Raw genomic sequence first — 27,636 nt, 5'->3', positions numbered from 1 at the left:
CCTGCAGGAACTTCTGGGGCTCTCTCTGTAAAACTGAGAAACTGGTTTTGTCTCTGGGAAAAGGAGGGGAAATGCTGCTGGAGACAGGGGATAAAGCTGGACTAAGGGAACCCCTCAGCTCCTGCTCAAACCCTTCCCAAACTGGGGCAGTTTGGGCACCACTGGCTGTCCAGCAGGCAAGAGCAGAGGGATTGGGCACTGAGGAGCAGAAAAGGGGCACTTCCACTTGATCTGGATGCTTGAAACCCCCCCAAAAACCATCCCATGGCTGCTCAGAGCTCTACAGGGGTGGGGGATGCTGCCTGGGGGACCACGATGCTGCTGGGACCCCAATCCCTCCCAACCAGCAGCCAAACCCTGACTCCACCCCGACTCCTGCTTCTCTGAGATACCAGCACGAGGCCCTTCAGCAGAACCTCTGTGTCCTGCCCAAACAGGCCCTAATTCCAGGGCTGAGCCCTGAACTGAAGGAACAACAAACCTTCAGGTTTACAGATCAAAATCAAACCCTTCTTTTTCTACCCAACTCCAATTTAAATTTTTTGTTGTTGTTGTTGTTGTTGCCACCTTCACTTTGAGCTCTCGGGTCTGGCTTAAGAGGGGTGTAAATTAATTTTATCTCTGTTCTTTGACTGGAGCCACTGGGAACTGCAGCAGGGGGGTCAGATGGTGCCTTTCCTCGCCGTGTTTGCTCTCTGGCATCCAGCTGACAGCTCCAGCCAGCCCGGGAGCCTGCGAGTCCCTCTGGCCCCAGCTGGGCTGTTTGTTCTCTGCTGGGCACCCAGCCGGGGAAAAAAAAAGCAGAATTTTCCTCCTTGCTTTGAATTTCTCTGCTCTGCCAGACTTTTTGTCTTGCCTGGGAAGCAGCAGAGCGACGAGGAGGGGGACAAGGAGGGACACAAGGAGGGGGACAAGGAGGGGGACAGGGAGGTAAGTGCCTCTTCTCTGTTGGCTCAGGCTGGCTCTGCTCGCCTCCAAGTGCTGGTTAATATTTTTTGCAGCAGGGGCCAAGGGGACGGAAGAGGAGGAGGAGGAGGAGAGCATCAGAGGAAGGCAGGGGCCCCACCACATCCTAGCAGGGAAAGGCAGCCCGGAGTGAGCTTTGCTGGTGAGTGGTGCCTGGTGGGAATGTGCCGTGGGCTGTCGCCAAGGGGGAGCCTGAAGCTGGGGGGACACTGGGGGGACACTGGGGGGACACTGGGGGCTCTGGTGGCCACGTGGCAGCAACAGGGGGTGTCAGAGGGGTGATCCCCAGGGCACACCCTGCTCATGGCCTGTGCTTTGGGTAGGGGGGGGCTGTGTTGGCCCCGCTGCACCCTCAGTCTTGTTCCAGGAGCAAATCCCGAGCCGTGTCCTCAGCCAGGACCCAAACAGGGACAGGCAGGACCTGTCCCCGTGTGTCCCCCAGCAGCCATTGCCCCACCCTCTGATCCAGGGCAAACCTGGCACCTTCTCTGTGCCCAAACAGCTCCTGAATTCCAGTGTGTGTGTGGGGGGGAAAGAGGTGGTTTTTGAGGCATGAGTGAGCACAGGGTGCCATGCACTGGGAATCCCAAGCTCATTTTTACCGGGAGGGTTTTTGGGAGCTGCACACAGGTACAGCTGGGATCCCATATCCTGCTGGAAAGGAACCCCCAGCTGCTGGAAAAGGATCCCAGGATGTGCCCAGGGCTCATTCAGCCTGTGCACAGCACCCAGAGATGGGCAGAAGGAAACCTGGCACCTTCTCTGTGCCCAAACAGCTCCTGAATTCTAGTGGGGAAAAAAAAAAAAGTGGTTTTTGAGGCATGAGTGAGCACAGGGTGCCATGCACTGGGAATTCCCAAGCCCCTTTTCACCGGGAGGGTTTTTGGGAGCTGCACACAGGTACAGCTGGGATCCCACATCCTGCGGGAAAGGCATCCCAGGGTGTGCCCAGGGCCCGCTCCGCCTGTGCGCAGCACCCAGGGATGGGCAGGGAGCGCAGCAGAGGCGCGGCCCGGGATGCAGCGAGGCCCTTTCGGGACGTGCAGGTGGAGATGTCCTCCCTGAGCCGAGCCTGGCGCCTGCCCCGCTGGAGGAGCCCCCGGCCCTTCAGCAGCGGCTCGGGCCCCACGGCCAAGAAGAGCGTCCCGTACCAGAAGACGCTGCAGGAGGAGGGTCCCGGGAGCGGCCAGCCCAGCCGGGCCCCGCCGGGCTCGGCACAGGTGGTGGTGGTGGGAGGGGGCAGCCTGGGCTGCCAGACCGCCTATCACCTGGCCAAAATGGGGCTCCGCGAGGTGCTGCTGCTCGAGAGGGACCGCCTGACCTCGGGCACCACCTGGCACACGGCGGGTGAGTGGCGGGGATGCTCGGGGTTTGGGGTGCAAATGCTGAGAATTTCTGGTTTTCCTTCTGCCATAATATTTTTAAATATAGTATTAATATTAATATAGTATTAATATTAATATTATTAATAAAAATCAATATATTATATTATATTATATTATATTATATTATATTATATTATATTATATTATATTATATTATATTATATTATATTATATTATATTATATTATATTATATTTAAATATATATGTATATTAATATAAATATAATACAAATAGAAATTATAACTAATATAATGATACAATGATAACAAATAATATAAATGTAATAATATTATATAATAATATAATGAAATAAAAGAATAAAATATATTAATAAATAATGTAATGTTATAATATAATACTTAAATATATATGTATATTAATATAAATATAATACAAATAGAAATTATAACTAATATAATAATATAATGATAACAACTAATATAAATGTAATAACATTATAATATATAATATAATAATATGATGAAATAAAAGAATAAAATATATTAATAAATAATGTAATGTAATGTTATAATATAATACTTAAATATATAAGTATATGTATATTAATATAAATATAATACAAATAGAAATTATAACTAATATAATGATATAATGATAACAACTAATATAAATGTAATAACATTATAATATATAATATAATAATATGATGAAATAAAAGAATAAAATATATTCATAAATAATGTAATGTAATGTTATAATATAATATAATACTTAAATATATAAGTATATGTATATTAATATAAATATAATAGAAATAGAAATTATAACTAATATAATGATATAATGATAACAACTAATATAAATGTGATAATATTATAATATAATAATATAATAAAAGACTAAAATATAACAATAAATATAGTAATGCAATGTTATAATATAATATAATATAATATAATATAATATAATATAATATAATATAATATAATATAATATATATTTTTAAGTCCCCTAAATTTGCTTTCCCCCCCAAGATTTATGTGGCTGCAGCCAAAGGAAACACTTTCCTTCCACAGTTTCCACCCCGTTTTTAAAGCCACTTTTCTATGGCAGAGAGGCAGAGCTATATAAGCTTTTAATTTTTTTTTAATTTTTTTTTTGTTTTTTTCCCCACACTTTTATGGCCCATCCACTCCATACCCCCTTTCCCCCCATTCATCAAACGCCCGGAGAGAACAGAACCCGGTGGTTTGTAGCATTCCCACAAATCCACGAGATGGAGCGCGAGCCCCGCGGGGCGGCACGGGACACACGGGGGGCCCTCCCTGCGTCCCTCTCGGGGCGATGTGGAGGTGGCGGAGCCCCCGTGTCACCCCGCGTCCCCCGCAGGGCTCCTGTGGCAGCTGCGTCCCAGCGATGTGGAAGTGGAGCTGCTGGCGCACACGAGGGACGTGGTCAGCCGGGATCTGCCGGCCGAGACCGGGCTGCACACGGGCTGGGTGGAGAACGGGGGGCTCTTCATCGCCTCCAACAAGCAGCGCCTGGATGAGTACAAAAGGCTCATGTCGGTAGGGAGGAGCCCCGGGATGCAGGAGGAGGGGAGGGGTTTTTGTGGTCCCTGAATGTTCCGTCCTTCCCACCTGGACAGCAGGTCCTTTCCAAGGCAGGCTCCTGACTTGAATAAGGCAGCCCAAAATCTGTCAAATTCCTCCAAAGTTGGCAAAATTAAATGCAGCCTCGGATTTCTTTGGGTTGTTTAAATAGTGGTAGCATTGTTTTCCCCACATTGTGCAGCAGCATTTTTCCAGCTGCACAGGCAGCTTGAATTCAAAGAATGTCCCATCCCTCACTGCCTTCCCACCTGGATAGCAGGTCCTTTCCAGGGCAGCCTCCTGACTTGAATAAGGCAGGCAAAATCTGTCAAACTCCTCCAAAGTTGGCAAAATTAAATGGAGCCTCGGATTTTTGATTGTTTAAATAGTGGTAGCATCGTCTTCCCCATTTTTCCAGCTGCACAGGCAACTTGAATTCAAAAACAGGGTTATATTCCCTGAAATCTGAGCATCACCCCTTGCTGGATTTAGGGTTTGGGGATAAACTTGTCCTGGATTCTCCTCCAATGTTGGAGTTCAGGACACCCCTCTGGCTGTCCTGGATTGCCCAAACCCCTGCCAGGGGGCTCAGAGACCCTGGCACAGAGCCCAAGACCCCTGTGGGTTTGATTATGACCCATGGAGCAAATCACCAACCTTACATGAAGATCTGCAAGCCACAAAAGTACAAGCAGAATAACAATAATCAGTTTAAGTAGAACAATAATAATCAGTTTGTCACTCCTTCAGCAGCAAGTGGTGAACAAATCTTTTGCTCCCTGCCTGAGCTCCTGGTTTTCCTGTGCCCTGGCAGCTGGGGAAGGTGTATGGAGTGGAGTCCCACGTGCTGACCCCGGCACAGACCAAGGACCTGTACCCCCTGATGAACGTGGATGACCTGTATGGCACCCTCTATGTCCCCAAGGATGGCACCATGGACCCTGCTGGCACCTGCTCAACCCTGGCCAGAGCAGCGACTGCCAGGGGCGCTACGGTAGTTCTTAATTAGTAATTTATATTAATTTTGGTGTAGTAAAACTTTAGTATAGTAAAAAATTACTTAGTAATTTATACTAAGCAGAAGGTGAGGTGCCTTCCTCACCTTCTGCTTTCCCACCGGGGCAGAGCTGCTCCTGCAGATTTGGGGCTGTTCCAAATTATTACTAATTAGTAGAATTAGTAATTTATACTAATTATAATTTAGTAAAGTAAATATATATACTTTAGTAAAGTAAAACTTTAGTATAGTAAAAAACTACTTAGTCATTTGTACTAAGGTGCCTTCCTCACCTTCTCCTTTCCCACTAGGGCAGAGCTGCTCTTGCAGATTTGGGGCTTTCCCAAATTATTACTAATTAGTAGAATTAGTAATTTATATTAATTTTAGTACAGTAAAACTTTAGTATAGTAAAAAATTACTTAGTAATTTATACTAAGGTGCCTTCCTCACCTTCTCCTTTCCCACTGGGGCAGTGCTGCTCCTGCAGATTTGAGGCTTTCCCAAGGAGGGTGTTGCCCTCTTGGTTGGGTGACAATGACAAAGCTGGCAGGAGAACGAGATCCAGGGAAAATAGAGGGTGGAAAAAAGGCCTTTAGGAGCAAGACAAGGCACTCAGAATGCTGCTTAAGGTTCCCTTTTCCCAGCTTTGGGGGCTGCACGTCAGGTGAGGTGGGCTGTCCCCCTGCCCTGGTGACCCTGCTCTGACTCTGCCCCCCTTCCTGTGCCACCAGATCATTGAGAACTGCCCGGTCACAGGCATCCAGGTGAGAACTGATGATTTTGGGGTGAAGAGGGTGCATGCAGTGGAGACAGCCCACGGCACCATCCAGACTCCCTGCGTGGTGAACTGTGCAGGTACAGGGGACAGGGCACAGGGGACGGGGTGGGACAGGGGCAGCGGCCACAACTCGGGGGTGCCTTTGCTCCCGTGAGGAGGAAAGTCTGCATCAGCCCGTGGCTGTGCCCTGCAGCTGTCTGGGGGACGCAGAGGAGCTCAGCACGGCGTTGTTGTCTCTGCAGGAGTGTGGGCACGGGCCCTGGGCCGGCTGGCAGGCGTGCACGTGCCGCTGGTGGCCATGCACCACGCCTACGTGGTGACCGAGCGCATCGAGGGCATCCAGGTCAGTGCTGCCCGCCTGCAGCCTGGCTCCTCTGCTCTGGGCGATGGGGCTGGACAGGCAGAAACACCCCTGCCCCTTCCAGGGACCCCCAGACCTGTGGGAGCTCCTGGTTGCTGCCAGGTCAGGCTCTGCTCTGCTCTCAGGGGAGTGCACACCCTCAGCAGGGCTGTCAGATCACCTTGAACAGAGGCAGATTTAATATTTAACGAGGTTACAACTGGCAGGATGGTTTTTTTTTTTTCCCCTCAAGATCTCTGTGTTTGGTGTCTGATAGCAGCGTTCATAAAGATCCCAGACCTTTGTGAGCCAGCCCCAGGCCTGGCAGGCAGAGGTGTAGCTCTCCAAGCATTTCTAGACTGCCCATATAAATCTGTTCCTGCCATCTGGCTGCGGAGAATTGCTTGGGAGTTGAAGGAGCCTTCATCCTCTCAGGCCCCAGTGCACTCAGGGTGACACATTAATTAGTTTCCATCCTGCTGACACAGTCTGTGCCTGCCCTTTCAGCATGAGGTGCCTGGTTGTAAAAAGTGCTGTGGTCCATGATTACATTTCAGTCCCAGTGACTCCACCGTGCCCTTAGCAGCAAGAAAGGCTCCAGAGGAGAGGCTGCAGCTCACAGACCTCAGTGCCTCCTGCTCAAACCACTTAATTCCACTTGTCAACACGGGTTGCAGTAGGCCCTACACTGATTCTTCAGTGTTATCTAAATGTTTCCCCATCCATTATTCACAAGAACAAATCCCTCATTCTTCGTGCACCGCTGCCTGCGCCTCCAGCTGCTGCATCCTCCTGCAGAGGCGGGTGGCAGAGGAGTGATGATTGCTGAGCTAGGATCAACCCCAGGGGCTGCTCCCCGTCCCCAGGGCACCCCTGGGTGCTGCTCAGGTCTCTGTGTAAGCTGCTCTGCCCATGGTTCACCCAGGTTAGCTGGGTGCTTTCCTCTTGGGATGCCCAAATTTCAGTGCTGAGGGAGCACCCACAGAGCCGTCGTGTCCCATCCTTGACACATCACTGCTGCAGGTGCCCACCTTGTGCCCTGGGCCTTGCTGGGTGCCATAGGGGTGTCCCCATGGCTCTTGGCCTCCTCTGACCCCTGCACTCCCCCGCCCATGTTTCAGAACATGCCAAACGTTCGTGATCACGACGCCTCGGTCTATCTGCGTCTCCAAGGCGATGCCCTCTCCGTGGGTGGATATGAGTCAAACCCCATCTTCTGGGAGGAGGTGAGTGCAGCCTGGAGGTTTGCTGGGGGAACCAGGCAGGTTTCCAGGGAAGCCATCTCGGAGGCGTGGGCATCAGGCACAGCCCCCAAATTCTGCAGGCACCAACCTCTGGTGGCTGGCGGGGAGAGCATCTCCCCTTTGGGGCTGTCTGTGGCACAGATATGCAGTGCAGAGGCAGCAGGAGAGACAGAACTGTGCAATCCTCCTCCCTGTTTTATAGTGCTCATCCCTCTGTCCTTAATTCAGACTACAGGCTGTCTGGGTTGCTCAAGAAAACCCCAAAATCCCAGAGATTCAATGCAGCCTCAATTTATCTTCTCCGAGGCTGCCAGAGATGAGGTGGTCTCACGCAGTCAGCCATCCTCTCTACTGTGCCCTGATTCTTGTTTCTCCTCTTTAGGTATCTGAAAAATTTGCTTTTGGCCTCTTTGACCTGGACTGGGATGTTTTCATGCAACACATTGAAGGTGCTGTCAACAGAGTGCCAGTTCTGGAGAAAACAGGAATTAAATCCACTGTCTGTGGGCCAGGTAACGTGGCTGTGGTGACCACTGTGGTGGCACTGTGGTAGCTGGGTTTCTCTGAAGATTTTGGTGGAGGAAAAGGGAAACTTTATAACCTGGGGAGAAGAAAAACTCCTTGAATGCAGAGAAAGTGAGAAAGTGCTGCTGGTCTGGCTGCAGTGGTGGCATCTTCCAAGGGGTGGCATTCCAGGCCTAGCCTGGGTGGAGAAATAGAATCACACATCCAGAGATTCACAGAATGGTTTGGCTTGGAAGGGATCTTCAAAGATTATCCAATTCCATGGGCAGGGACACCTTTCACTATCCCAGGCTGCTCCAAGCCCCATCCAACCTGGCCTTGAACACCTCCAGGGACGGGGCAGCCACAGCTTCTCTGGGAACCCCGTGCCAGGGCCTCCCCACCCTTGTTGTAAATAACTTCTATCTTGTAATTCCTTATAATCTTATTGATTTCTTATCTTCTCAGTTGTCCCTCTTTCAGTTTAAAGCCATTTCCTTGGGGAGATGACTGCCTTGGTTTACTCTGGTAGTGAATGGATCTCCAGCTGATGTTGTGGCTGCTGGACTGGAAAATTAAGAGGCAGATGTTTTTAAGCAGTGGCTGTTATTTTAGCAAGTGTTATCTTCTGTAATTATTTTTATTACTTGCTCCTGGTCTAGTGAGGTTAGATTTACCCAGATTTACATCCCTGGTGTGGAGTTAAAGCCATCCCTGCAGTGGCAGCTGGAGGTGGTGCCAGACATTGAGCCCGAGCCTTGCACACTTGGTTTGCCCTTAAAATCCACTATACACTAAGAAATCAACTATAATAAAAGCCCTTTTTGCTGAGGCACTTAAAGTGAAACTCTTTGGCTTGTATGAGGGGAAAGCAGGGCACATCTTGTGCCCTGCAGCAGATCAAACATGACTTGTACAAGGTGGAGACCTTGGCCCTAGGTCCAGTGGTTTGATTGCACTGTGAGCAGAGCAGAACTGGCTGCTGGTAGATTAATGTCTCCATTTTGTCATACAATAATGTCATTTTCCAAGGCTCAGCTCTCCTGCTTTTCTCCTTCTTGATTGAAACCAGCAGCCTGTGGCAGCTGAGTCATGCTGGGCTGATCAAATGGCAAAGGCTTTGTCCCCTTTGCTGTGGTCACTGTGCCAAGGTCCCTGCAGCCCTCACCACCCATCCCAGGGCAAAGTCAGCTGTGCTGGCAGGGGAGGTGCTTTGGCTCCATTAACTCCCTGAGTTTGTAGCCTGGAATATCTGTACAGGGACAGTGGCACGTGAGGAGCTGCTCTGGTGACAGTGGAAATATTCTGGCTCTGCTCCTGCCTTCTCTGGAGCAGTGGGATCAGGGGACACCAGCTGGGCATGGCTAAGTGGGGAAAAGCCACACTGAACTCAGCTTTCCCTCTCTCCTTTTACATGGATGGATGGAGCACCATCAAACAGGGAGGAGGATTGCACACCTCTGTCAGGGGCTTGCTGTCCCCCCTGGTGATGATTTATAGAGGGATTTCCATGGCTGATGGCCCAGTGGAATAGCACTGGCAGCAGGAGGCATTATGAGCACAGGAGAGACATCCCCAGCCCCTCCCTCAGCTGAGCCAAGGGGCTCAAAGTTACGGAATTTCCCAGCAGGAATTGACAAAGGTGGAATGTGCCATCAGGAAATAGGGCCCAGATTTAAAATGGCAACAAACAGATCAGTGCAGCCCCCTTGGCTGGGGGATTGTGAAGGAAAAAAGAGCCCTCACGGTGCCTCATTCACCTTCTCTTGGGGAATTCATTTTGCTTCCCAAATTCTCAGTCTAACTCCAAAACCCTGTGCTGGGCAGTGCTGGGTGTTGGTGCAGTTCTGGCCCCACTGAGCTCTCTGGGAGCAGGACGAGGTCAGCACGGGAGGAAAGCTGTCTGTAAAGTGTGTGATGTGTCCCCAGAGTGGGTGATCCCCCTGTCCTGGCCTCGCTGGCACATCCCCTCTCTGCTTTCCAGAGTCATTCACAGCTGACCACAAACCACTCATGGGAGAAGCTCCTGAAGTCCGAGGGTTCTTCCTCGGCTGCGGCTTCAACAGCGCCGGTAAGAGAGACCTGAAGGGGTCATCCCTGGGGGATCCTGGCATTCCCCAGCCCTGCTTGGCCTCCTGGCCCTGTCTGCACCCTGCCCTGTTCCCCAGGGATGATGCTGGGAGGTGGCTGTGGCAGGGAATTGGCTCACTGGATCATCCACGGCCGGCCGGAGAAGGACATGTACGGCTACGACATCAGGCGAGTCACCCCGCTGCCTCCACGGGCATCCCTCATCCCTGCTGCTCCTTGGGGGTGCTCCCAAGGCAGGGCTGGCATCAGGAATGGCTGTGCAGGCAGTGTGTGTGTCCCTCCAAGGAGCTGGAATCAATTACAGGCAGTGGCTTTAATGAATGCACACTGGGTGGGGTTTAGCTCGTTCTCCTCATCCCACTCCCACACAAACAGTTTCCATCAGGCACGGGGAGGTGGTGGTGGTGGCGGTGGGGAAGGACAGGGTAATTATGTTTGGGTTTTGTTGTTCAATTAGAGCCGTGCCTAATCCTCTAAGTTAATAATCAGGGGGATGATTTCAACAGCACAAAGATTAGCTCGGCCCCCCTCTGCAGCACCACCAGGGCTGGGAGATGTGGCCGTGCAGATGTTGGCTCAGTAATTGCTTTTGACTTGCTCGATTGTCTTTGATTGGGTTTGGGCTTTCTTGCAGGGCTGTAGTGACAGCAACCACCTTGTGAGGGACAAAGCTTTGAAAATCTCACCTTGCTTTAGTGGCCCAGCTGGTAAATGCCACATTGGCCTGGGCTGTGGGAGTCAGGGGCCTGCAGAGATGGGGGAGATGTCTCCAGCTGCCCCCTTCCACAAGGGATGGGGATGGAGAGATGGAGAAATCCCAGGCTGGGCACTGGGTTGGCACCAGCACAACCCCCTGACCCCAAGGGACCCCAGCCCTGCTCAGAGCAGCCAGGGGCTTTCCACCCAAACATCTCCCCTGTCCCATGTGCCCTGTCATCGAGCTGTCAGTCCCATTCCTTCCTTTGGGTGACAATTACCAAGCTCCTCTTTAAATAACTCCCTTTTCCACACATTTCAATATTTATCCTCTCAGAACATTTGCTTGTAAATATTTCATCTGGCAGCTGTTGCCCACTTGCTGCTGTCAAAAATTCAGCTCGTTGGTGAAGGGGCTGAGGCTGATGGGGCAACCAGGGGTGCTGGTGACATGCCATGTGTCACCTTCTGCCAGCTCCTGGGGAGCATCACTTGTATTCCTTGCAGGGCTCAGCCCCATGCCCTGCCTCTCCTCTGCCCCCAGTCAGCAAGGAGGGAAGCTGAAAGTATCATTTTAAAAGTCCCTAGAAATGGCATTTTGTCCTTCATGCCCCAGCCTGGCTCCCTCTCTGCAGCCCTGGGAAAGGTGCCACTTGTGCCCAAGGCTGCTCCCCGTGAGTTACAGCCTGACAGTGGGCTGAGCTGGCACATTCCTTCAAGGAGAATTTCTGTTTGAAAGATGGAAATACTTCAAATGAATTGAAGATATTTTGGGTTTTATTTATATTTCAGCCTGGGGAGAATTGGGTGAAAAATATAAGGAATGTATAAGCGCTCATTCCCTCATCAGGGCTGTGCTTAAACCCAGGTGTTCTCTGAGGCTGCTCCCATGTTGAAGTGGGGCAGAATTAACCTCAAATTTCACTTTTTTTCCTATTTCCCCTCCTCAGCAGGGCTGTTTTCTGCTCCCAGTTGCTCTGGGGTGGGGCAGCTCCACTGGTCAGCACCATGGCATGGCCAGCACCGAGCCCTGCTTGGCTCCTCTGCTCCTACCCACAGAACTGGAGCAGCAATAACAACTTTACACCAGCAGCTTCATCCACACCTGGGTCTGGTCCAGAAGGCTGTGAGCTGGTGGGCTCACCCAGATGTTGCCACCTCCTTGCCTTGCAGGAGGTTCCACCACTCCCTGACCGACAACAACCGCTGGATGCGGGAGCGCAGCCACGAGTCCTACGCCAAGAACTATTCCGTGGTGTTCCCCCATGATGAGCCCCTGGCAGGACGCAACATGAGGAAGGACCCCCTGCACGAGGTGAGGACAGGGCCTGGGCTGGCCCTCCCAGCAGCAAAAAGGAGCTCACAAAGAGTGGCTGCAGCTGGGTCGCTTCCTCAAAGCCTCTGTGATGCCACCTGTCCATCCTGGGGAGATCCCTGCCAGACCTCAAAGCTCACTGTGCCCATTAAATGGGCAGTTTAATGATAGAGAGCCTGAGAATTCCCATATTTAGCTCAGCAGATGTGGATTAAGAACCTGGTGATGATCACTGCACAAGGGAAAAGGGGAGAGGAGAGCTCCAAGGCTGAGTCCATCCCAGGGCAGCTGAGAGGGCTGAGGGTGCTGAATGCTCACAGGAATCTCCTGCTCACCGTGTCCTGCTCACAATTTAGCAGCAGTTTCTCCCCAAAACATCGTCTCTCATTGAGGAGTGATGCTGGGGCACGAGGGAACAGGGATGTGCCCTGTGGAGGTGGTTTTGCCAGCACTCCCTATGTGGTTTTGCTCCCTGGAGGCACCAGCCACGGGTCCCTCCTGCTCCAGCCCCTTCTTCACACAAATATCCACAGGTGAACACTCTCAAGATGCAGCACTTGAGACAAAAACCCAATTCCCAGCATTTTGCTGCACCAGCAGCTCAGAACCCCCCAGATCCCTCGAGACACTGAGCTTGGCTCAGCACCAGAGCCTCATCCCACTGCCAGCCCCAGCCCCAGCCCTGGCAAAGCCACATTTCCCAAGCCCATTCCTGCTTCTCTCTGATTGACATCACACCATTCCTCTTCCAACTGGAGGGCAGAGGCTGGAGCAGTAAAACAGACACCCCTGCCCGCCAGCCCCCGGTGTTTGCTTGACAGCTCAGTTGTTTTCTGTCACTGAGGATGCAATTTATTTTTTAATAGCACGTCTAATAAGTGATGCCCACTTGACTGACAGGCTGGTATTTATCCATGCAGCTCCAGAACATGTGCTGTGTTTTATAAATAGGCACTGAATGATTTCTGAGATGTTCAACAAAATCTATTCTTTTCCGAACTGAGGCTCCAAACAAGAATGTCTTAATGGATCCCTAATTAATTGCGTGCAGAGAGGTTTTCCTGAGAGCTCAGAGGAGGAATGAGAAGGTTGCTGTATAAATATTAAATGCTGTTATATAATTACTCTGTAAACATGGTGGGGAGTCTTGCTCCCTGCATGTAGCATCTCTTGGTCAGCAATTTGGGCACCCCAGGGTAGGTTTTGGTGGGGTGCACAGCCGGGCTGTGGCTCTCTCTGCCTCTTGAGGAAAATATCCTGCCTGAGGGGGACAAAAATCAGGCAATTTTTAGTTTTGACACTGTTTTAAATGACATTTTGGCTGATTTTGGCTGTTGATAGCCAAATCAAGGGGTCACAAGTCTGGTCTTGAGCCCACATCTGCACCCGAGGAGGGCAGCCTGAGTGCTGCTCAAAGAGCTGTGAAAGGAATTTTTTAAAAAGAAGCTGTTTGCTCCCATTTCTCCCATGCAGGAGCTGCTGCAGCAGGGCTGTGTTTTCCAGGAGAGGCACGGCTGGGAGAGACCTGGCTGGTTCAGCCCTGGGGGAGCAGCCCCGGTAAGAACACCTGGGGTTTTGGGGGGTCCTCAGCCTGGAGAGACCAGCTGGGGTAGGACCCTGCACCATGGGTGGGGATCCATCACCATGAGCAGGGATTTTGGGGTGGGGACCCCTCACCAGGACAGGATGGCTGGGGATCCCTCACTGCGGGCAGGGATGTTGGGATGGGGGTCCATCACTAAAGGCAGGGATTTTGGGGTGGGGATCCATCACTGAGGAGAGGGATGTTGGGATGGGGGTCCATCAGTGTGGGCAGGGATGTTGGGATGGGGATTTATCACTGTGGGCAGGGATTTTGGGATGGGGGTCCATCAGTGTGGGCAGGGATGTTGGGATGGGGGTCCATCAGTGTGGGCAGGGATGTTGGGATGGAGATCCATCACCATGGGCAGGGAGGTTGGGATGGGGATCCATCACTGTAGGAAGGGATGTTGGGGTGGGGATCCCTCACTGCGGGCAGGGATGTTGGGATGGAGATCCATCACTAAAGGCAGGGATTTTGGGGTGGGGATCCATCACTGAGGATAGGGATGTTGGGGTGGGGATCCCTCACTAAAGGCAGGGATGTTGGGATGGGGATTTATCACTGAAGGCAGGGATGTTGGGATGGGGATCCATCACCATGGGCAGGGATGTTGGGATGGGGATTTATCACTGAAGGCAGGGATGCTGGGATGGGGATCCATCACTGTGGGCAGGGATGTTGGGATGGGGATCCCTCACTGAAGGCAGGGATGTTGGGATGGGGATCCCTCACTGAAGGCAGGGATGTTGGGATGGGGATCCCTCACTGAAGGCAGGGATGTTGGGATGGGGATCCATCACCGTGGGCAGGGATGTTGGGGTGGGGATCCATGACTAAAGGCAGGGATGTTGGGATGGGGATTTATCACTGAAGGCAGGGATGTTGGGATGGTGATCCATGACTAAAGGCAGGGATGTTGGGATGGGGATTTATCACTGAAGGCAGGGATGCTGGGATGGGGATCCATCACCATGGGCAGGGATGTTGGGATGGGGATCCCTCACTGAAGGCAGGGATGTTGGGATGGGGATCCATCACCATGGGCAGGGATTTTGGGATGGGGATCCCTCACTGAAGGCAGGGATGTTGGGATGGTGATCCATGACTAAAGGCAGGGATGTTGGGGTGGGAACCCATCCCCGTGGTGATCAGGGATGCCAGGGTGGGGACCCACCACCACAGCCATCTCTCCAGCACCGGCGTGAATATGACCAGGAGTCCTTTGGCTTCAGCCTCACCTCCTCTTCCTCCCTGTCCCCCAGGTCCTGGACTATGATTACTACGGTGCCTACGGCCACGAGCGCCACAGGGACTACACCTACAACCGCCTGCTGGGGGACGAGTACACCTTCGACTTCCCCCCTCACCACCACATCGTGAGTGGGGCTGACAGCCCCTCCTGCCCTGCCAAACTCCCAGCCAGCTGGGGGACTTGGAGGCAGCAGAATTTGTGCCCCATCGCTGCTCTGGGTGATGCTCGGAGGGAGGGGAAGCTCCAAAACAGTGAAAAATGTCCCAAAAATATGAAGAGAAATGTGTGGCCTGTGCTCAGAAACCTCAGGGGAGAGACCATGGGAATTATGCTGTTGCTTTCCTAAAGTGTTGAGAGCAGCTTGGGGGGAAAAATCCAATTTGGTAAAATTTGGGTGTTATTGATGATAACTGTCACTGAGTTAGCGAGGTGAGGAGTGGGATCAGGCAATCAGGATGGCCTGTCAGGCTGGCTCCAGCAAATTCCTGATTCTTTCAGGAGCATTTTGAAGCCTTTAAAGGCACCAGGAGAGTGTCCTGGTATCGTTTCCCGTTATGTAAATGGTTTGTGTTTCCCTTTGTGGGTGAGAGCATGGCTCAGCCTCAGCGCTGCCGTGTTTGCCTTAATTGCAGATCAAGAAGGAATGTTTAACGTGCAGGAACGCCCTGGCTCTCTTTGACATGTCTTATTTTGGGAAATTCTACCTGGTTGGACCTGAAGCTACCAAAGCAGCAGACTGGCTGTTCAGTGCTGATGTGAGCAAAGCTCCAGGTACAGCCTCAGCTCCTCCTTTTGCTGGGGAGATCTCACCCCAAAACAACCCAGAAAAACCCAGACTGGCTTTTCCTCTCAGTGCTGCTTTTGTGCAGAGGGTTTGGGAGGAGGCTGCTCTCCCTGTCCTCACCACAGTCTGGATCCTGCACACAGGGGCTTGAGACTCTCAATCTCAGGGTTGTGGGTTCGTGCCCCACGTTGGGTGCCAGTATATTGGAATTAAATACCAATATAGCTGGATGGGACATGCCTGGGCTCCTCTGCCCCTTGCTGCTTGACCAAAGGTGGCAGCTGTGGTGGTTTCACCTGAGAGACACCTTTGGCTAAGCTGGATGCTGCTCAGTGCTCTGAGCTCAGGGATGAAGGAGGGAGGTTTCCCTCTGGCTCCAGATGTGGCTCACATCTGGAGGTGCAATGGGTGCTGGAGCAAGCACAACCCTCAGACAAGCCAGCTGTGATTTGTTGTCCCCTTTTCCGAGAGCTTTGGCCATTTCCAAGGATGCAACTTCATCTCCTCACACAGGACAGGGAAAAAACCATCATTCCTTCCACCCTGCCTGTGCTGAGACACCCATGGTCGGTCAGGGCAAAGCCAGGATGGGTGATTGAATGCCAGTGGCACCTTTTCCTGCTGCCCAGCTGCCAGTGCCGGGCTGGCTGATGGGCTGATGGTGGTGCCCGTGTGCCCTGCAGGCTCCACCGTGTACACCTGCATGCTGAACCGCCAGGGCGGCGTGGAGAGCGACCTGACCGTCAGCAGGATCAGCCCTGGGACCCCAAGCTCCCCCCTGGCCCCCGCTTTTGAAGGTAAAACCCTGACCAGCTGCATGGAGCAGCTCTGGCTGTGCTCACCCTCCCTGAATTCCCAGGTTTTCTCGCTGCCTTTTCAATGCACACAGAGACTTTTCCAGTCCTGGGCAGGTTTGTGCCAGCACTCGCTGTCACGCTGGAGGGGCTGCAGGCACAGGGCTGATTCTGATTGCATTTTCCTAATGGCAGCCACCTGGCTTTTTCCACCTCCATCCCCCGGTGCCTGTAACCCAATTATGGCCCCTGTCCCTGGGGCCCTGCACTGCTCATCGCTGTTATTGGGTTTGTCCAGCCCTGCCTGGCAGCTCTGACCTCTGTCCCAGCCCTTATCAGCTGCAATTAAGGGGGACTGGAAGGCAGCAGAGCAGCCCTGGGGGCAGGAATGGCATTAGGCAGCTGCGGAGGAGGATGCTGAGCTCGGTCTGGCCAGGCACAGGGTGGCCACAGAGCCCTGTTCCCATGCTGTGTCACCTTCAGGTGTGCCATGGGGCAATCTCACCATGCTGTGTCACCCTCAGGTGTGCCATGGGGCAATCTCACCCCCTGTGTCACCTTCAGGTGTGCCATGGGGCAATCTCACCATGCTGTGTCACCCTCAGGTGTGCCATGGGGCAATCTCACCATGCTGTGTCACCCTCAGGTGTGCCATGGGGCCATCTCACCCCCCTGTGTCACCTTCAGGTGTGCCATGGGGCAATCTCACCCCCTGTGTCACCTTCAGGTGTGCCTTTGGGCAATCGCACCCCCCTGTTTGTCCCAGCAGCGTGGGGTGCCTGTGATTTTTCCCTCCCTTGTGGGAGAATCCTTCCTCCCTCCTGTCTGGGACACTGGCAGGGGAAGCAGGGTGGGAAGTGGCTGGCAGAGCTGCAGCTTTGTCGGGCACTGGAGGTGTTTAATCACAGCAAAGTCTATTTTTCCAATTACAGTAGGTGGCTGCACTCATTATCATTATGACAGAATACCAGAGAGCAATTTCGTAGTGGCAGGAAAGACAGAGGGAAGATTGATTACATATTAATCAGCTCTCACACACCATCCCTGGGGATTGTTCCACCCAGGATTACTGAGGAGATGAAATTCCTCCTTGCATACAGTGGGAATTGTTCTGTAGTGGTTATGGGCTGGTCACTGTGGCATTCCCTGCTCCCACCCGTACCCACAGCTCCCTCCACCCTTGAGGGGCTGTTCTGTGCTGGGACAAAAGTGCAGATGCTTTTGCTGTTGCTCTCAAGGAGATTTTTCCTGTGATGCTCACACACGCTTTCAGTGTGGCCATTTGGTTTTCACAGTGCTGAGCCCCCCAAAAAGCCTTCCCTAATCCCCCAGCTCTTTAACCCTTTTATTGGCAGTCCCAGCCAGGGCTGCACTTCAGGCTGTGCAGAGCAGAACCAGCCCTGACAGGCTGCCTGGGGCTGTGTTCCAGGGGATGGGTACTACCTGGCAATCGGCGGGGCTGTGGCTCAGCACAACTGGTCCCACATCACCACCGTGCTGCAGGACATGAAATTCCAGTGCCAGCTCCTCGACTGCTCCGAGGAGCTGGGCATGATGAGCATCCAGGGCCCGCTGAGGTGAGAGGTGTGAGCCCCTCCCTGCAACCTGACCGGGGAGGGATGGAGGGAAGGGGTGGAGGGAGGGATGGAGGGGTGGAGGGGCAGAGGGATGGAGAGAGGGATGGAGGGAGGGATGCAGGGATGGAGGGAGGGATGGAGGGAGGGATGCAGGGATGGAGGGAGGGATGCAGGGATGGAGGGAGGGATGAAAGGGTGGAGGGGAGGGATGCAGGGATGGAGGGAGGGATGAAAGGGTGGAGGGGAGGGATGAAAGGGTGGAGGGGAGGGATGCAGGGATGGAAGGAGGGATGCAGGGATGCAGGGATGGAGGGAGGGATGCAGGGATGGATGGAGGGATGCAGGGATGCAGGGATGGATGCAGGGCGGAAGGAGGGATGCAGGGATGGAGGGAGGGATGCAGGGATGCAGGGATGGAGGGGAGGGATGCAGGGATGGAGGGAGGGATGCAGGGATGCAGGGATGGAGGGGAGGGATGCAGGGATGGAGGGAGGGATGCAGGGATGCAGGGATGGAGGGGAGGGATGCAGGGATGGAGGGAGGGATGCAGGGATGGAGGGAGGGATGCAGGGATGGATGCAGGGATGGATGCAGGGGTGGAGGGAGGGATGCAGGGATGGAGGGAAGGATGCAGGGGTGGAAGGAGGGATGCAGGGATGGAGGGAGGGATGCAGGGATGGAGGGAGGGAGGGATGAAAGGGTGGAGGGAGGGATGCAGGGCGGAAGGAGGGATGCAGGGATGGAGGGAGGGATGCAGGGATGCAGGGATGGAGGGAGGTTTGCCTCAGGTGCAGATCTCCCTGTTGGGCAGGGGTAGGTGTGAGCCCCATGGCAGTGATGCTGATGTGGCTGGGTTATCACTCCATTTTCCATGGAACTGAAATTTCTTTTGAGGCTCCCACAGCACTGCACATCAGCCACCTCAGCTCAAGTCTGTCTTGCCAGCAAGATGAGGAGCAAGATTTGGGGATAACCCTCCCTGCTCCCGTTTGCTGTTTCCCCACAGCCGCGCTGTCCTGCAGGAAGTGCTCGACACCGACCTCAGCAACGAGGCCTTCCCCTTCTCCACCCACAAAATCACCACAGCTGCAGGATGCCAGGTAGGAAGGGGCCCCTCCTTGAGCTGCCCAGGGAGCTCTGGGCTCTGTGCACCCACCAGCCAAGCACAGAACCCCAGACTGGTTTGGCTTGGAAGGGACCTGAAAGATTGTTGGATTGTACTAAGTGGTTTCTTTAGTTATTGTTTTGCACTGGGTTTTGTATTTTGGAATAGTATGCAAAAGATCATCTTGTTCCACCCCCTGCAATGGGTAGGGACACTTTCCACTGTCTCAGGGTGCTCCAGGCCCCATCCAACCTGGCCTGGAGCACTCCCAGGGATACAGGGACAGCCACAGCTCCTCTGGGCAAACTGTTCCATCTCCCTCTGTTGGGAATGTGCCTGCCTCCTGTTTATTGCAGAGAGGTTTTGTTGTGGATTTTGTAGGAAAAGGCCAAAACCCAGAAAAAGGTGTTTCCCTCCCTGACTGCCTGGCAGGTGCCATCCTGCTCTCCCAGCCCTCACAGCGCTGAGCCTGGGGAAGGGACAGGGTGACTCATGGCTTTGCAGTGATGCCACAGGAATGAGAAATGCCTCCATGGATTAGGGCCAGCCCTGGTGATGAGATCTCCCTGACACTTCAGACACTTTCCATTTCCCCCTCCTCACAAAAAAACGGGGACAATTTAATGCAAAGCCTGTCAGGTGCTGGCAGGAGGGACTGGGCAGCCTGGGAGCTGCTGTTTGATCACAGGAGAAGCCTGACAGCCCTAAGCTTCCTGTACAGGCACACATCATCCTGCTTCTGCCCAGCCTTCAGGGCTCACACATGCCCTGAAGCTGTTGATTGAGCTTGAACACCCCAAATAGAAGAGTTGGTGACCATGAGGTGTCATTTTTCTCAAAGGAGAAATGTCCTAGGAAAACCTGCTGCTGACAACTTTGGGTATCAGGGAAAAGCTTTAGCAAGGTTTCATGGAGAAACTCTGGTTTCTCAGTGAGGTTTATCCCATGTGGAATATTCCTATGGTTGCAAAAACACTTTGAAGAGAGGGTGGGATTTGTACCTGCTCCTTTCCATGGCAAGCCTGGGCAGGCCATGATCCCAGAGCATCCCTCTCCTGCTGGATGAGCTGGATGGGAGGAGGGACCATGCCCAGAACTCTCTCTGCTCTCAGCCTGGAGCCTGGTGGGGCATGAAGGAGGTGAAGGTGAAGCAGTAAATCTCATAGAAGGCAGCAGGAGAGCAAGGAGCTGCAGCAGGCTGGATGTTAAGGAAATTGGGTTAAGCCACGTGCGGCCACTTTTCATTCAGAATTAAAATGGCTTTAATTCTCCTGCAGCTGCCTGCCGAAGAGATTGCTGCTAAATCAAATTAGAGCCTCTTGATTTGTGAGCAACAGCCTGGCCAGGCCTTAAGGTGGTTGAAGTAAGGCACAGACCTTGCCCAAGTCAGATGAATCTCCAAACCATTGCCATCAATGCACCCTGGGTGCCCAGCAACTCCACCCACAGCGAGTTCAGTGTCCCTGGGAAGGCCTGGGGGGCTTCAAAGCCAATCCACTGGTGCAGGTTGTCCAAAGTGCTGGATTTTAGTCTCCATTAATCCTCCCCTGTCAGCCTGTAGCAGGCTGATATCATCTTGTAATAATCTGCTTTTGCCCTAAGAAAGGTGTGGAAATGTTCCTGTCTCCAGGAGTGTGATGAGTTTATTTGCATTTCACTTCAAGTTTGTTATAAATAATCCAGTCCTTCAAGGAAGATAGAGCTGGCAGAAGTTTTGTGGATTCTTTGGAGTGTAAATTCCCTGATGGACAGAGAAAAGCTCTCCTGTCTCAGGGGTGTGAGCTGGGAGGGGACTGGACCACCCTTCAGGAGGTCTCCTTTGTCCCACTGGACAATGAACACCAGGGACCCCATCCCACGCTGGAATTAGAGTGGGAGGATTTCTCAGGGCAGCAGGCTGAAGCCTTTGCTGATATTATCACCTTCCAGGGGAATTAAACTGAACCCAGCATCTTTAAAAAGTTATCACCGAGATTTTCCTGCATTAACTCAGTAGTTGAACAAAATCAGCTGGAGTCAAAGGAGAGTTCCAGCAGAGTTAATGACTCTGGAAATTATGGATTGGTTTGTGAGTTTATATATAGAGTCTCTTATTGTATAGAACAGCTGAGAAAGGTCACCCTTTGAATCTCACTGCTGGAGACAGGGAAAAATTCAGGTTTTCATTTCCTATGGTACCTAGAATGCTTTTGAATTGCTGCACAAAGACCCAGGAATGGATGCTATTGCACAGCTCCAGCTGGAAGGCCTGTTCCTCTGGGAATCCTGCAGAGCTGCTGAGTGCAGCCCTCAGCATTGCCCTCCGTGGTGGGATGTGAGTCCTGCCTGGGGCTCGCACACATCCCAGTCCCTCCCTGTGCTGAGCTGGCCACTGCCCGATCAGCCCCGTTTTCCAGGGTTTCCTGTTTTCTGCGGGCACCGCTCTTGCTGGGATGCTCATTCCCCTGGAGCGCTGGTGCTTTGAGAGGAAGTTTCTCCCAGGAGTAAGTTGCTCCCGATTGTTCACAGCGCTTTAGCTGCAGTCCCATTCGGGGTTAACGAGCCGGGAAGTTGCCTGTCAATCCCCGGAGCATCTCCTGCCGCAGTGAAGATGGAAGCTGGCTCGCAGCAGCCTCTTCTCAGGCTGTTCCCTAATTAGATGACACCTTTGTGAAGAGAAAAAAGCTTCTCTGAGCCCCCTGTGCCCGTGCTCCTGGGGAAGGGAGTGCCAGCCTTTGTGCCTGGCTGTGCCAGGGGCCAGGGCAGGGCTGGCCCTAGCACCTCAAAATAAATTCCCCATCCTGTGTTCCTTCCTTCTCCCTACTCCTATTGCAGAGGTTAAGGTTTCTTACAAGTTAAAAATTGTAAATTCAGCTTGAGGATGTGATTTTGGTGCTAGGGGAAGCAGGAGTGGGTTTGGGCTCCCAGCTGTGCCCCCTGGCCATGCTGGCAGCACAGAGCCCAGGCAGACCTTGGGCATTTCTGCCTGCTTTGGGCAGCAGCTGCTGGTGTCTGTTTGCATTTGGGATTAGAGAGCACCAGCTCTGCTTGGGGCAAGAGCTCAGCAAATGGCAAAATACAGTTTCTGCCCCTGCCCCAGCCAGAGCCAGCCTGGAAGAGTGTCCTGAGCTGGGGACAGCTTTGTTACCAGCACAGATCACAGCCCAGAGAGGAACTCTGGAGTTAATCTCTCTCCCAAAGGCAGCTCTGTGTCTGCAGTGGATGTACCCAGAGGGATGAACCGAAGGGGTTTTGTGGGGGAGGAATGGAGAAACACAATGGGATGAATCAGAGGGAAAGGCAGCTCAGGCTCCAGGGCTGTCTGCAGGGAAGGTGCCCGAGCTGGGTGGGTCCCAGCTGGCCTGGAAGGCTTTGGGAGTGGAGAGTGTTCCAGAGGGACAGCAGGAGGGTGCCTGGGTGAGAAGCTGGTGGAACACAGGCAGGCCAGGCTGTTCCCTGGGACTGCAGCCAGGCTCCATCCCTGGCAATGAGGCTTCTCTGGAGAAGCACCCAGTCCCCTGTGCTGGTCTGCTCATCCCTCCTTGGGGCTCCTGGCATTTGGTGTGGAGCTCGTGTGACAGCTCAGCTTTGGGACACAGCCCTGAGCATTCCCTGCTGGCACTGGGACATGCCCAGGAGCCTTGGGTGCCCTGCTGTGGCAGCACTGTCCAGGAAGGATCATCCCTGTGGCAGGGACAGCAGTGATGAAGTGCCCCAAAAGCAGGACAGTCCTGTTGGGGACAGCTTCCCTGTCTCGGTGGATCAGCAGAGGGAGACAAAAGCTTGGCTGGAGCTGGAACATCACATCTCACCCCAGCCCTGGAGTCTGGAGGCAGAGGATGCTGCAGCAGCCACCTCTGCCCCCTGGCACTGATGGTAGCTGGGTTTGAGGTGCCAGACTTAGGAAGTCCAGAGATGAGAAATTCACTCTGAGCCTACAGCAATGGTGAGAGGGCCCCAACGAAGGAGGAAGGATGAGGAGGACTCCGTTGATATCAGAAGGCTCATTAATTGCTTTATTATACTGTATTATTCTATACATCTAAAACTGAACCTGCCAAGCACTCAGCCCTGCACACACTGCCCAGAATCTCGTGACTTTCACCCATCAGTCTCAACACTCTTGGCCCTGACAGGCCAAGGAAACAAAACCCCATCACTGTGGGTAAACAATCTCCACATTGCATTCTACTTTGGCACAAACACAGGCACAGCAAATGAGATAAGAATTGTTTTTCCTTTCTCTGAGGTTCAGAGAATGGGAATCCCAGAAATATTCTTGGGAAGAATCATGCCTTGCTTTTCTCTGTGAAGAGAAATGTGGGGCTTCATGAGCCTGTCTTTGTGCAAGAAAGGAGAGCCCAGAACTGCCTTCCACCACAGTTCCCAGGTGCAGGAGCCTCGGGGGGTAGGACAGTCAGGACAGATGGAGACCAGAGATCTCTGCAGCCAGGGCTGGGAACTTGGGGTTTATTGCAAAGGGCCTGGGTGCAGGGCCCTGCTGGGAGCTGCCAGGCACAGCTCAGAGCAGGACTGAGAGAGGGAGAGGTAAAGAGGATGAGAGAGAGGGAGAGGATGAGAGGGTAAGGACATAAGAGGGTAAAAGGGTAAGAGAGCGAGGTTCCCGTTACAATACAATAAATCTTCTTCTGTGCTGAATATTCTGATTCTCACTAACCAATCCAGTACAAGATACAAATCCTATAGCATTTACATACAGCCTGTAAGAATCATTACATTACTGTTCTGTGTTACATTTTAAACCCTAAAAACTCCTCCTTGGACCCTTCTGCCAAGCTGGCAGGGTCTGCTCTGAGCCTTGGACCTGCCTGCAAGCAGAGGGTGTTGTTCCATCAAAAGGGGATCACCTTCAGCTGGCCACACCATTGTTTTTCAGTAACTGAGGTATCTCAAAGCTTGCTTTCATTTCAATCTCGCTCATAGTTCCCATATTCTCCAAGTCTTTTGCCAGGCAATCATATTTACAAGGCTTTCCTGTTCCATCTTCCCCAGCGCCCAGGCAAGGCTGGCTTTTCCCCCGACATGGGATCCTCTGCCAGGCTGCCCAGCCCAGCTCCAGCCTGGGGATGTTTCCCTCTTGCCCTTGCAGGTCCGTGCCATGAGGCTGTCGTTCGTGGGGGAGATGGGCTGGGAGCTGCACGTGCCCAGGGCTGACTGTGTGAAGGTTTATCGGGCAGTGATGCAGGCAGGAGCCCGGCACGGCATCGCCAACGCCGGCTACAGAGCCATCGACAGCCTCAGCATCGAGAAAGGTCCTTGTTCTCCTCTCAGCAGCTCTCTCTGCTTCTCCTCCAGCGGGGGGAGCAGGGCAGGCAGCTTTTCCTCACCTTCGGGGTGGGTCAGTGGGACTGGAGGTGGGGCAGGGTCTCAGAACGCTGAGAATTCCCCTGTGGGCTCTTCTCCAGGGTGTTTTATCCACATGGATGAAGGGCAGGGGGTGTCCAGGGGGCAGGGCTGTGGTGGTGTTTGCAGGGGTCTCAGGAGGAGGGAAGAGATGAGAATCTTGACTCCATGTTTCAGAAGGCTGATTTATTATTTTATGATATATATAATATAATATATAAAAGCACCCTGTTTAAAAAAATTAAAGTCAGGGTTTGAAAATTATATTATATTATATTATATTATATTATATTATATTATATTATATTATATTATATTATATTAATATTTATATTATATTATATTAATATTATATTATATTATATTATATTATATTATATTATATTATATTATATTATATTATATTATATTATATTGATAATATATTAAAACTATACTAAAAGAATAGAAGATTTCAGAAAGCTAGCAAAGAAAAGAATAGAATGATAACAGAAGCTCGTGACTCTGAGAGTCCGAGCCAGCTGACTGTGATTGGCCATTAATTAGAAACAACCAACATGGACCAACCAAAGATGCACCTGTTGCACTCCACAGCAGCAGATAATTACTGTTTTTCTTTTCTTCTGAAGCTTCTCAGCTTCTCAAGAGAAAAATCCTGGCAAAGGGATTTTTCAGCAAATATCATAGCAACACAGGGGTGCTGTGCCAGGTCAGTGGGTGACCCGGGCTGGCTCCTGCAGGGTACAGGCACTGGCACGCAGACCTGCGCCCCGATGACACCCCGCTGGAAGCAGGGCTGGCCTTCACCTGCAAGCTCAAGTCCAGCATCCCCTTCCTGGGCCGGGAGGCTGTGGAGGCACAGAAAGCCAAGGGCATCTTCCGCCGGCTGGTGTGCTTTACCACCGAGGAGTGAGTACACAGGGGAGGGAGGGAGGAACACAGTGAGTACCACAGTGAGTACACAGGGGAGGGAGGGAGGAACACAGTGAGTACACAGGGGAGGGAGGGAGGAACACAGTGAGTACCACAGTGAGTACACAGGGGAGGGAGGGAGGAACACAGTGAGTAACACAGTGAGTACCACTGAGGAGGGAGGGAGTAACACAGTGAGTACCACAGTGAGTACCACTGAGGAGGGAGGGAGTACTACAGAGGAGTGAATGAGTACCACAGGGGAGGTCCTGCTACCATGCATCTTTCACAGTTCCAATTCTCTAAAATATCTGGTCGTCTTTTTGCAAGGCCATATTTTGGAACTTATTTCTAGTTCAAGGTCTCTCTCGACAATGTTATCTTTACAATTCTTCTCTCCATTTCTTAAACACACACACACACACACACACACACAGAAGTGCCACACCTGGACAGCTGTTTTCCATGCTCGAATTCCATCTCTAATTTAAATCCCACTGCAAATTCCCTGTTGGAGGAATCTCCCTGTTCAGTGGGAGCTGCAGGTGGTGTGAAAGGGTTGATCTTGTTTCACCCGGAGGTTTTGCAGATTGGGCAGAGGTTTTGCTGTAGGAGGTGTGAGAGGGTTGATCTTGTTTCACCAGAGGTTTTGCAGATTGGGCTGAAGGGACTCTGGGTTCAGCATGGGGAGGTGAATGAGCAAATTCCCTGTTGGGTGTTCAGTGGGAGCTGCAGGAGGTGTGAGGGTTGATCTTGCTTCACCCAGAGCTTTGCAGATTGGGCTGGTGGCACTCTGGGTTCATCACGGAGAGGTGACTGAGCCCACGGGCAGTGGGAGCCCTGGCACATGGGCTGCCCTGGGGCAGAGCCAGAGCCCTGTGCCCTGTGGAGGGGCTGTGCTGTGGCAGCTCTGCCCCTGCCTTGCAGGAAGGTGCCCATGTTCGGCCTGGAGGCGGTCTGGAGGGACGGGCAGGTGGTCGGCCACATCCGCCGGGCAGATTTTGGGTTTGCCATCGACAGAACCATCGCCTACGGCTACATCCGAGACCCTGCAGGGGGCCCGGTGAGTGCAGAGCCCCGGGCTGGCTGTGCCTCCTCCCTGCACTGCCCCACAGCCACCGCTGTCACCGGGGCTGGGCGATGGGACCACAGCTCCCGCTGTTCCCTGGGGGCTGAGGGGCTGGTGCCAAAATTGCTGTCACTGTCACCGTGTGAGGTCCATGCACGGCTCAAGTGCTGCCTCGGGTGTTAATTGCGAGCAAATATTTAATTGCAGTAGCAAATTCACTTATGTTGTAGGGAGCAATGGCCAATGGGAGCAGGGCAAGGTTTTAATTAACCCTGTGAGGCTCCTGGGTAATCAGTCAGGTGCCCTCATTTAGCAGTGTGCTGTGGGGACAGAGGTTGGGGTGACATCTCCAGGGACCTTTTCTGTGCCAGCCAAGAGCTGTGTGTGGGCTGTGATTCCTGCTCTTGCTTGCCTTGGCTTTTCATCCTGCATCCCTGCAAGAGACCCAAGGCAAGTGGCTTGTGGGCCAGCTGCTCCTTTTCTGGGAACGCCCTTTTCTCCCAGTGATGAATATTCCTCCTTTTCCTTTTCCTTCTCCTTCTCCTTCTCCTTCTCCTTCTCCTTCTCCTTCTCCTTCTCCTTCTCCTTCTCCTTCTCCTTCTCCTTCTCCTTTTCCTTTTCCTTCTCCTTCTCCTTCTCTTCCTTCTCTTCTCCCTTTTTCCCTTCCCCCTCTCCTTTCTTTTCCCCTTTCCTTTCCCCTTTTTTCTTTCCATCATATACCTCCACAGGGGTAAAAAAGAAACCTAAAATTTTCAAACCCTGATTTTTTTTATTTTTTTTTTAAACAGGGTGCTTTTAACAGTTCTCATCCCCCTTTCCACACATCCTCTCGGGATGTCAGAGCCGGGTTTTCTGCAGAGAGCAGATGTGTGGGGCGGGTGGGGGCTTGCCCAGGGGTGGAGCTGGGATGCTGCCACCCTACAGGGGTTTTTCCATGGCTCTGCCTCACAGGTTTCCCTGGATTTTGTGAAGAGTGGCAGCTACGAGCTGGAGCGGATGGGAGTGACCTTCCCGGCCCGAGCTCACACCAAATCCCCGTTCGACCCTGACAACAAACGCGTGAAAGGCTTTTACTGAGGGCTGCTGGGCTGCCCCGAGGAGCTGCGGGCTGAGCTCCCGGCCCCACCGGCCCCTGCTGGCTCCGGGGTCAGCTGCAAGAGCCGGGCAACCTCCTGGAACCCCCCGAGTCACTGTGGGCCAAATTAAGGGGAGAAGAGGAGGAAGAGATTCCAGAAAGTGCAAAGACTCTGCTGCTCTGTTTCCCCAGTGAAGCGAGGCCGCTGCAGCAATAATTCCTTTCCATGGGTTAATTGGCCTGCAAACAGCGTTTGGTCTCACTGCA

The 27,636-nt window shown here is 52.4% G+C and overlaps 1 protein-coding gene across 1 annotated transcript; it reads left to right on the top strand.

Annotated features, from left to right (window-relative positions):
* The first annotated feature begins 1,017 nt into the window (after positions 1-1,017).
* Positions 1,018-27,636, top strand: SARDH (sarcosine dehydrogenase). The gene is made up of 21 exons (XM_054646496.2): positions 1,018-1,108; positions 2,013-2,313; positions 3,703-3,881; positions 4,720-4,899; positions 5,637-5,760; positions 5,926-6,026; positions 7,145-7,249; positions 7,650-7,779; positions 9,756-9,842; positions 9,940-10,030; positions 11,732-11,873; positions 13,347-13,430; positions 14,721-14,834; positions 15,343-15,481; positions 16,178-16,291; positions 17,718-17,865; positions 18,872-18,965; positions 24,060-24,222; positions 25,054-25,222; positions 26,153-26,288; positions 27,246-27,636. The coding sequence occupies exons 2-21, from the start codon at positions 2,019-2,021 to the stop codon at positions 27,369-27,371; spliced, it is 2,721 nt and encodes a 906-aa protein (XP_054502471.2). The 5' UTR covers positions 1,018-1,108; positions 2,013-2,018; the 3' UTR covers positions 27,372-27,636.

The sequence above is a fragment of the Agelaius phoeniceus genome, chromosome 21 (genome assembly GCF_051311805.1).
Source record: "Agelaius phoeniceus isolate bAgePho1 chromosome 21, bAgePho1.hap1, whole genome shotgun sequence".
In the NCBI taxonomy this organism is placed as follows: domain Eukaryota; kingdom Metazoa; phylum Chordata; class Aves; order Passeriformes; family Icteridae; genus Agelaius; species Agelaius phoeniceus.
This window is presented reverse-complemented; position numbering and strand designations above follow the sequence as displayed.

Excerpts from the sequence above, each read along its gene's own strand:
- SARDH (XM_054646496.2), top strand. The coding sequence starts at position 2,019 with ATGTCCTCCCTGAGCCGAGCCTGGCGCCTGCCCCGCTGGAGGAGCCCC. Across the intron at positions 7,780-9,755 it reads ATCCACTGTCTGTGGGCCAG|AGTCATTCACAGCTGACCAC; the intron begins GTAACGTGGCTG and ends TCTGCTTTCCAG. Across the intron at positions 15,482-16,177 it reads TGATGTGAGCAAAGCTCCAG|GCTCCACCGTGTACACCTGC; the intron begins GTACAGCCTCAG and ends TGTGCCCTGCAG.